The 9,896-nt window shown below is 44.7% G+C and overlaps 1 protein-coding gene across 1 annotated transcript; it reads right to left on the bottom strand.

The window, feature by feature from the left end:
* Positions 1-675: 675 nt before the first annotated feature.
* On the bottom strand, positions 676-8,932 carry CLN5 (CLN5 lysosomal BMP synthase). The gene is made up of 4 exons (XM_086482010.1): positions 8,820-8,932; positions 6,564-6,729; positions 5,159-5,384; positions 676-2,011 (listed from the first exon to the last, which is right to left on the bottom strand). Exons 1-4 carry the CDS (start codon positions 8,930-8,932, stop codon positions 1,500-1,502), a joined length of 1,017 nt encoding a protein of 338 aa, XP_086338136.1. The 3' UTR covers positions 676-1,499.
* Between the last annotated feature and the right edge of the window lie 964 nt (positions 8,933-9,896).

Raw genomic sequence — 9,896 nt, 5'->3', positions numbered from 1 at the left:
TGACCTGGAGGAGGGGATTGAGTGCTCCCTCAGTAAGTTTGCAGATGATATTGAAATGGGTGGGGGTGCTGATCTGCTCAAGGGCAGGAAGGCTCTGCAGAGGGATCTGGACAGGCTGCATTGATGCACCAAGGTCAATTGTATGAGGTTTAACAAGGCCAAGTGCTGGGTCCTGCACTTGGGTCACAACAACCCCATGCAGCGCTACAGGCTTGGGGATGAGTGGCTGGAAAGCTGCCTGGCAGAAAAGGACCTGGGGGTGCTGGTCGACACCCAGCTGAACACGAGCCAGCAGTGTGCCCAGGAGGCCAAAAAGGCCAACAGCATCCTGGCCTGTATCAGAAATAGTGTGGCCAGCAGGCATAGGGAAGTGATTGTGCCCTTACACTCAGCACTGGTGAGGCTGCACCTCAAATACCATGTGCAGCTTTGGGCCCCTCACTACAAGACAGATATTGAGGTGCTGGAGCATGTCCAGAGAAGGGCAACAAAGCTGGTGAAGGGCCTGGAGAACAGGTCTTACGAGGAGCGTCTGAGGGAACTGAGGTTGTTTAACCTGGAGGAGGCTGAGGGGAGATCTTATCGTTCTGTACAACTACCTGAAAGGAGGTTGTAGTGAGGTGGGCGTTGGTCTCTTCTCCCAAGTAACAAGCGACAGGACAAAAGGAAACAGCCTCAAGTTATGCCAGGGGAAGTTTGTATTTGACATGAAAAATTTCTTTACTGAAAGAGTGGTCAAATATTGGAAGAAGCTGCCAAGGGAAGTGGTGGAGTCACCATCCCTGAAGGTGTTCAAAAAACACGTTGATGTAGCACTTAGTGGGCATGGTGGTGTTGGGTTGACGGTTGGATTTGATGATCTTGGAGGTCTCTTCCAACCTAATGATTCTATGATTCTGTCTTCTGATTCACTGCCCCTTCCCACCTGCTGAACACCTCTGTTGTGAACCAGAGAGCAGTTCATAGATCCCAGCTGTACAAACCAAAGAAATACAGAAGGATCATGTTGAGGGAATTGGGCACGTCTAGGCACTCAGGTTTGTTTAGCTCCAACACACGGATTAGCTGAGTTAGTCAGATCAGAAGGTGCTTGTAATGCTTGTGTCCCATCTCTGCTGGTGGCCAGGTGCTATCTGTCGCCACATGGCCATGTACGTGCAGAGCGCCTGAGACCAGAGCAGCTGGGCTGCCTCTGCCTCCCATTCACCCTTTGGCACTGCAGAGTTTAGCCAAGAGGAGCCACATCAGCCCCCCTTCAGACAGCAGGGGTCCATGGCTACACAGGAGCTGGCCAAGTCAGAGATGCTGAAGCATTCATGAACGTGTTGTACAGGTAATAAGAAAAAAGGCATCATGTTTCATTGGTCTAGCAAAGCCTTCCCAATGCAGCTTTTACACTTAGCAGTGAAACATACAGCACTTCAATACCATCATGGTAGCGCTCCAAAATCCTGAAGGATATTCTGACATAAGCGCAAGTTCAGTTCTGCAGTAAGCAATCACACACCAAAGGATGCTTTGCTTCCAATAGGTAAAGGGACCTCTTCATAAACTATTTTGACATAAGGAAACTTCATAGGTAAAAACCAGTATTCCAAGTTGTAGAACAGGTAAAACTGATGATTCAAGATGACACGATCAATTATTTTTAAAAGATCCACAAAAAACTCTCTGACTGTCCGATGAGGTTTGAATGGAGAGTAGAAGTCTCTTATAGCTGTTGCCAATGTCTTGTTTCCTAGTGGTCCAAAAATAGATGTTTCATTTCCCAAATAAATAGGTTCTCCACTGAATAAAATTATGCTCGTATAGTTTGTTTGTATCTTCTTAAATACAGCTCCCAAGTCAGCTAGCTTCTGGTACGTTCTCTGTATAAATTTAGAGCATTCATAAGAGTCAAACCATACTATTGACTGTTTGTTGGGACTTGCTTGAACTGTCCAGGTCTCATAGTAAATGCCAGTCTCATTGTCGTATTTTACCCATTTTGCCATTTCATTAAACATGGTTCCTGTAAGAGACGAAAATAAGTATTACAGAGACAAGGTAACAAATACATGACTCAAAATATTTTCCATCTATTTCAAGATTCTCCGCCCTTCCCTGGAAAAGTTTATCTACAACATTATCTAACCGTACAAAGACACAATGCTTATGCTGGAGGGGGCAGTGATACCCCACTGAATAAAGCATATTTATGTGTAAGTTATCTAAACTGTAATTCCTTCTTCTGCCCTATTTCCTGCTACTATGCCAGACCACCCAAACATCAGAGAACCATGACACTTCTCATTTTGTTTTATCCATGCAGACAAACAGGGCAGGTAGTACAATCTACAACAGATGCTGACAAAGTGCTCACCAGTACAACAGGCGTTTCTGCACTTCCTCAAGTTTTAACTAAATTCAGCAATTCTGGGAAGAATTTTTCATGTCTCTCCACAAAAGAAACCTTAGACTGAGACACCCTGCTGCTTTAGCAGCTCCTCATCCAGCAAAGCTGAACTAAGCCAAACGATACGAGTGGGATGTGAAGACCAGTAAACTTAAAGACCTCATGGTTTTATTTATTTATTTATTTAGAATACATGTTTGGAGTGTTTTGCTGATTTCACAACTAGAATGAGGAAGATACCTCTAACTCAGCTCAGCCCTCTGGTAGCTTGTTAGTTACATGTGATGCTGCTGCCTTCTCAAAACAGAGCTGAAGCACAGGACTGATCTTCCTTCATTTGTTCTTCCCATAGTCCTAGCAGCGCACCCTAGCCTAGCCCTTCCTGCCCTCTTTCCGCAGTCATGGCACAGGGTACAACCATCTACGACTCAGATCCATCTAGCACCTCACGTTCATAGCATGACCAAATTTTGCAGATTCTTCTTGTGCGATACGTCAGAAGGCACAGACAGATGACAGTTCACCATCGTGACAGTGTTCCAAGGCACGATCTCTCTTTAGCTGCAAGTGTCACTGCTGTGGGTACAGTAACTGTGCTTGGTAGCTGCTGAAAGACAGGCAAGACTGCTGCAAGCTGAAAGACTGGCAACGGTTACCTCGCAACGTGGCAGACACCAGACAGAGCTGTGTCACTAACACCACCCTGCACTCAACAACCAGCCTCTTGCATTAACTCTGTATTCATCCAGGCCAATGCAGGGCACTGCATGCCACACATCTTCCCCCAAAACAAGCTGCAAAGGCCAGACTGCTGGGTCTACTCTTCATCAGAGAGTAAACACATCTCATGCTTACCTTAAGGTAAGGCATGTGTGCAAGCTACTACCTCGGAGTAACTAAAGCCCTGCACATTCACCTCGTAGGCTACCCCTTTATTAACTGTTCTTCACTCCACACTTAAGAGCTTTTGGGATTCACAGTAAACATAGCCATCATTCTGTTTAGTGAAAGTGTTGAATACTTTTTTAATTGCCTATAACTTGGTTTAATAAAACAGCAAGTCATTAAATCTGTATCAAGAACCGTACCTACTATACACTGTAGATGGGCTTGAAGCTTCCTAATGTGTATTCTGCAAGGCTTGTTATTGAAAAGGATTTGCCTCTCCTAACAAGACTGAGATGGACTTAATATGAAGTTCTGGCCTTAACATTTTACATTAAACAAACACATTAAAGGTTAATGCATGGCTCCATGATAATCTGTTGGAAGATGCCTAGACAGTCAAAAATCAGACTTTGGATATTCCTGCCCTATTTCCACAAAAGAAACATAGCCCAAAGTAACCTTAACCTGGCCAACAGGCTTTAAAAGAAAATGAGAATGCTTCAATGTGGTCTCTGACACTGCTGACAAACAGCTCTGGAGGATCTTCCAAGGGCAAAAAGGGTCCAGCTGTTTCATATGTTAAAGCCCTCTCCCACGAGACGGGGTGCTTTTTGCTTGCTCTCTGAAGGAAGCAACTTCAGTTTGCTGGCCATCATTCACCCTCTTCCACGGTAACTTTCAGATTCCTAGTCAACTTTAGACAATTCAAACTCTAGAGATGTTACCTTCCTGAAAGTTTCATGGGAATAGAAAGAGAGACAGGAAGACAGCAACAATGCCCCCACATGGCACCAGCGTAACTTCACCCTTCTTCTGCATCAAATATTCCACACAGGCAGGAAGCATTGCAAGTTCTACAATTGTATAAAAACATTTAACTTGGTACTCATACAAAAGAATCCAACTATATCGGGCATGAAAGACTTCAGTCATGCCCACAGGAAAGCAGCTCTGCTTATTTCATTGCTTAAAGAACAGCCAAGAATTTCTTAGCAGCACTGGATAGATTATCCAGAGACTGAGTCCAGCAAAGCTGCTCAAGGTGGAAACAAGCAAGCTGCTCAAGGGGGCAAACACAAAGCACCACATCACACCAGCTGTAATCCAACTCTCCACTTTGCCTGGTACGCTATGCTAACTTCGGAGAGAAAGTGGTTTTGGTTACACAAAATGCAACTCTCCAAATCCTCAGCAGACTTTGTTCGTAAGTCATTCACTGTATTACTACAGTAATGAATCAGATTTATTTAAATGACCTTTTTATTTTAGGATTTCAGTGCATACCAGGAAGCTATTCTGGTGATCATCCACGTATTTAGAGATGTAAATCCTGGTTTTGTTCTACAACGTATGACAGAGACCTATTACTGGGGACATTTGCACAGTTTTTATGACACATAATGGGAGAGACAGAAATAGAGATTAACAATTTTTTATATTTTCGAGACTATTTCTAAATATGCCTTATTTGTTTGCTCAGTAATGTACATATTTTCACCAGTTCTATCTCAGCAGTCATCTGCCACTTCACAATAGAAGGTCTTGTTTTGGTGAAGCCATGTGAAGAGTCCATAATGGCTCTGTATAAGCTGTTTTTGCTATTTTTACAATCAAGAGACTCAAGCGTTTCTGTATAGCAACACCAAATGACTCATTTAGCAACTCTTCAGTGTGTATTGTTCAAAGGGCAGCAGTCTCATGCTGCTTTCTGTATTAAAGGAAGGGCAGAGAAAGTATTTCAGTTTGAAATTAGTATCAGTGATTAACATTGCAAATAACTGGCAAAACATAAATCAAAAGATACTGCTTTATGTGAAGACAGGGCTGACTCTATATTTTATGGTATTAGCACCATTCAAAGCATCTGAAATCTACCTGATATTGTGGTCACGAGAACTAAAGTTCCATTTTCCTTCCAGTGTGCATCATCTATTCCTTCATAAAAGCAGGCAGCTCCCTGGTTACACCAGAATGGTGCATCCATGCCAGGCCGGAGATGTGGAAATGTGCAGTTCCCAAGTTGGAAGAGCTCGTACCACTCCATGGTGTAGTTTTTGCCCGTTAGAGAGCTCTTGAAACCCACAGCATCATGCATAATTTTCTGGAAAAGAAAAAACAGTAACAACCAACCCCCCCCCAAACTTTAACCTAAAAATGACTTCAGCTTGATCTACACAGAAGATAAGACGCTTGGGAGCTGTTGTGTAAGAGGGTGAGAAGAGGAGAAGGGGTTCCTATAACACCTTGGATCTGGCATTGATGCACAACATAACTAGACCGTACCACACACATACTTTTATCACAGTCACGCTGTCTCAGTGGTGGTCTAACCATCCATTGTCAATTCTGTTACTTGGAGGCAGATACTCAGTGGGAGCTCATCATCAAAACCCAAGGGTACTTTTGAATCCTTAACCTCACAGGGGAATCAAAGAAATTAAGAGCAGAACTGAGTTACCAAAGCTAGACCTTAGTAATGAAAACCACAAAAGGAATGAGATCAATATTTCTTTTAAAAGCTGTATAGTAAATACATAAATTCAACCTTAGTTTTAACAACTGAGGTAACAATTTTTGAAGCTATTTCTATTTTTGACTCTGTGTGCTTGGTTTTGATGTTGCTATTTCATGTTCATTAGTATTTCTTTAATTAGGGATCATGCTTTGAAACTTAATTATACTACTGCTGTAGCCATAAATATCACTAAAGCTGAGATTCTTTCATATTTGTATGACCCCATGAATGAAGCCTTTAATTCAATACTGATCATTACATTCAAGAAAGAACTGTAAAAGCAACCAACTCCCCGTGATCCACCATTCTGACCAGCTAGCTGTCCATTCCTGACAGATATCCATGTTCATGTAAATAAGTAAGTTTTTAACAATAGAAAAGTTTATACATTAAGCAAGCATTTCATCTCATATAAGGGGACAATGAAATGTGTTTTCTTGATGCAGTGCTGGCACAGAAAAAACTCCCACAAAACGTAATGGTGTGTGAATGCAAACACTCCCAATGTCCAGCTCCGTGGAGGAAGACATTCACATGCCCTGACAGTGCCGGTTATGCTCTTTTCTTTAGCTGAGCTAAATTCTGTACCTTTTGTTTGAAAGTTATTGCTCTTTGGGTATCTTTCCTATAGAAACCCAAGCTTGTGGGCTCCAATCCTCTTCCATGCAAGCAGATTCCAATCTTACAGCTCCCATTCTCGACACCTGCTGTTGAATTCAGCTGAATTTGCCACTATAACTTTGTTAAACAAAAACATCACCGTACCAAATGTCCCAGTAGGTCTCCATATTTGAATTCCCACACTGGGGCCTGTAATCGATACACCTCAATGACATCCTCTTCTTTCATAACCGGAATGGCAGAGCCAGTGGGACAGAAGGTATAACGAGCCTGGCAGTAAGGATCAGGGTTTGGACGGTAATCAAAGCGCCTGTTGAGAAAGAGACACACACAGAATGATAAGCACAGCTTCACAGCTGGAGTAACTACCCCATGGCTTCTTAAGAGCCTGAGCAGGAGAGCTCCAGTGGCCAGCCACCCCCAGCAACAGATTCTCTGACCCAGAGGCCACAACACTGGGAGTACAGAAGTTCGTAAGGCTGTTGAGGTGCACGTCTGCAGCAACAGGACGTAAGGACTTCAGACTTGTGAATGCAAGTCATGTTGTATGCAGTGCTGACAGCTAAGGAGTGGACATGATGCAGATTACAAAGAGTGAGTTATATTCACAAAATCAGAGACACATAGATGCTGGGTAGAGGACGGTTAGAGATCTGCCTCAAAAACATTCTCCTAACAGTTCGTCTACACAGAGATTGACCAGTTTGCTCTGGGAAACTATCCTACAGTAACAGGTCCCCAGATGGAGCTATTTTCAGTCTAGAATATTGCCAATATCAGAAAGAAATATTAATCTGTGCTAATTTAGATAAAGAGGCCTAAGAACCTATGATCACTGTTTCCATTCATCATTCCTATTAAAACTCAAAACCAGAACACTGAATCCGCTTACATATCACACTGTATACAAACAGCAAATAACCTTTCTGACAAGACTTCCTTTCCCAATTTCCTTCAAATTCACTCACTGTATTACAATTAAAACAAGGTTCCTACATTTCGGTTACCAAGACAGACTGGCGTACACAGCTTGCGCAGAGCACCACCTGGGAGTCTAACACACTCAGTTGCCTGAGGCTCAATGGCACTAATACCCCAGCCACGAGATTACTCAAGGACATGGGACTTCCTGAGCCACAGCAAGGCCAGTAGCCCTGCTGAGACACTGCTGATTTTCCCTGTGGCCTTCTTCTCCAAGCTTGCTGGTACTTCAGGATGTCTGCCTTTATTTTGTCCAGGAAATTTAAAAAAGAAAAAGACAGACAGGAAAGACAGGAAAGACAGGAAAGACAGGAAAGACAGGAAAGAGTACGGCTAGAAGAACACAAAGTTAGAAACCAAAGACTTATGCCAATTACACATTTAAATCCTGTTTCTAAATTGCACACCTTATATTTTCAATACCCCCTCCCACTGCCCCTTCCATGTGACAAGAAGGTAACAAGCACATTAAGAAGCATTAAAATAACACATTTCTGAGTGTCTCATGCTGACAGACTTAGGCCTCTATCTAGACTTGTACTCCAACTTCTACCATTCTGAGAACCAGACTTGCAACTACTTAACTTACTGGAAAACCCAAACACCCCGTGACTGCAAGATCAGCTCCTTCAGGCATCACCCGATACAAATTTAACTGCTATGAACTACACAACAGGCTTTCAAAACTTCAGGCGTGCATTAGATTGCAGTTAAACATAGATAACACCTCTCTTTACAAACAGCAAACCCCCACAAAATACACATGTAAGTGCAGCCCTTCTCCTGAAGATGCTCATTTCCCCAGTTCAGTCAAACCCGTGGCTATTTGCTTTGGTCAAATGTGGTAACATGCACTCTTCTGCCTTCCCCACCACCACCAGGCCTTTTGCTGGAGCTAAGGCAGCTCCGGAGCAGCAAATGAGCTTTTATAACATTTATTTTATAATTAAAAGAACTATCAGGTAAAGTTAAACAAAAAAAAAAAAAAACACAAACAAAAAAAAAAAAAAAAAAAGAAAAATACCGTAGCCTGACTTCCTCATCACAACTTTTTGCTAAAACAGGAATTAAAGGACCATCTTCAGAGCGAGAGCAGTCACTCCCGGGGGCAGCCATCCCACAGCAGACAGAGCAAACGCAAGGCACGGGGCACCCGTTCCCTTGTTAGATAAACACACCAAAACCCGTATAAATTACAAATACCACCGTGATTAAAAAGAGGAAACTATTTATGGCTTTTTTAGTCTAAAAAGCAAACAAACAGACAACCCAAACGGAAAGCCGAAAGGCCGAGGAGGAGGCGGAGGCGGGCGGCCGGGCGCAGGCAGGCAGGCAGGCGGGCCGGCGGAGCGGGCGGTGGCGCCGGGGACGTGCCTCTCCCCCGCTCCAGCCGCCGGGCCCCCTCCCCGCCTCACTCACCTGTAAGGCACCGGCCACCGCCGCTGCTGGGAGCGGGGCGCCCCTGAGAAACATGGCCCCCAAGCCGCCGCCAGCAGCAGCAGGAGCAGCCGGTAGTGGCGAGCGGCACCCATGGCGGCGCGGCCTATGGGCTGCGAGCCGGGCCCCGGCGCTACGGACGGGCGGGCAGGGGGAAGCGGCGGCGCTGAGGGAGGCTGGGCGGGAAGGAGGCCGCCCCTGCGCCCGCCCACAGGGCCCGGTGGTGCCCGCCGAGGGCTCGGGCTGGAGGGCGTGAGGCGGGGAAGGTGGTAGCGTGCTACGTGCGGGGTTCCAACCAAACGCAGGGTTTTTTCCTCCCCCTGGGAGAACCGACCGTGTCCCCAGTCCTCCCTTAAAAACATCCCTTGACTGACCTAGGATTTCAGTTTTCTGGAGACTCAGACAACTATGCGTTTTTGTAATTCAGCTAAAGTATTTTTTAACAGGTTGTTTCAAGCGTTGCTTTGGAACCTATTTAGAACACACATCGAGAGCCCATCCTTACAACCAGAGCCCACCGAGAGGCATGACCTTTTGGTGTGGAGCCGGCAGGATCAGGTGAGGCCTCACCAAATGGCAGAAGGGCTTTTGCTGTGACAAACCGCATAGCCCTGCGCCTCTTCTGGCTGCCCAGGAGTCTTGTCTGAAGCCTTTTGGGGCTCCAAGCTTAAGTTTGTATACCCATCGCCCATTTCAGAACACTTACTTGGGTTGTAACTTACATTACAGGGATTATATAGCAGTTTATTCTCTCATTTTTATGACGATAGCGAGAAGTATCTTTAAGATGAACTCTGGCTAAGAGAAACGGTGAGGACAGGTTTGCCAGCAGCATCCCTGCAGTAAACACAGCTTTTTCCAGCTTTGTAGAGTTCAAAACCGGCTATGCTGGCGTCAGAGTCCAGGAGGCTAAGTTTGGTAGTTGGCATCAGCTCTGATAACGCTACTGTGTGCTATTCACTGGGTAAATAATAACTGTGCTGTGGACTTTTGACTATCAGGAGCCAGAGAAATATCCCTGCTCATTGCATATGAGCCCCTAAAGAACAATCTGTCTTC

Source organism: Leptosomus discolor, chromosome 1 (assembly GCF_034619465.1).
Source record: "Leptosomus discolor isolate bLepDis1 chromosome 1, bLepDis1.hap2, whole genome shotgun sequence".
Taxonomy (NCBI): Eukaryota; Metazoa; Chordata; class Aves; order Leptosomiformes; family Leptosomidae; genus Leptosomus; species Leptosomus discolor.
Note: the sequence above shows the minus strand (reverse complement) of the source record. Positions and strands in the feature narration are given on the sequence as shown.

What these genes read in the sequence shown, in the direction of transcription:
- CLN5 (XM_086482010.1), bottom strand. Translation starts at nt 8,932, where the DNA reads ATGGGTGCCGCTCGCCACTACCGGCTGCTCCTGCTGCTGCTGGCGGCG. An exon ending in CGGTGGCCGGTGCCTTACAG is followed by an intron (nt 6,730 to 8,819) that starts GTGAGTGAGGCG and finishes CTTTCTCAACAG; the next exon opens with GCGCTTTGATTACCGTCCAA. An exon ending in GAGACCTACTGGGACATTTG is followed by an intron (nt 5,385 to 6,563) that starts GTACGGTGATGT and finishes TTTCTTTTCCAG; the next exon opens with AAAATTATGCATGATGCTGT.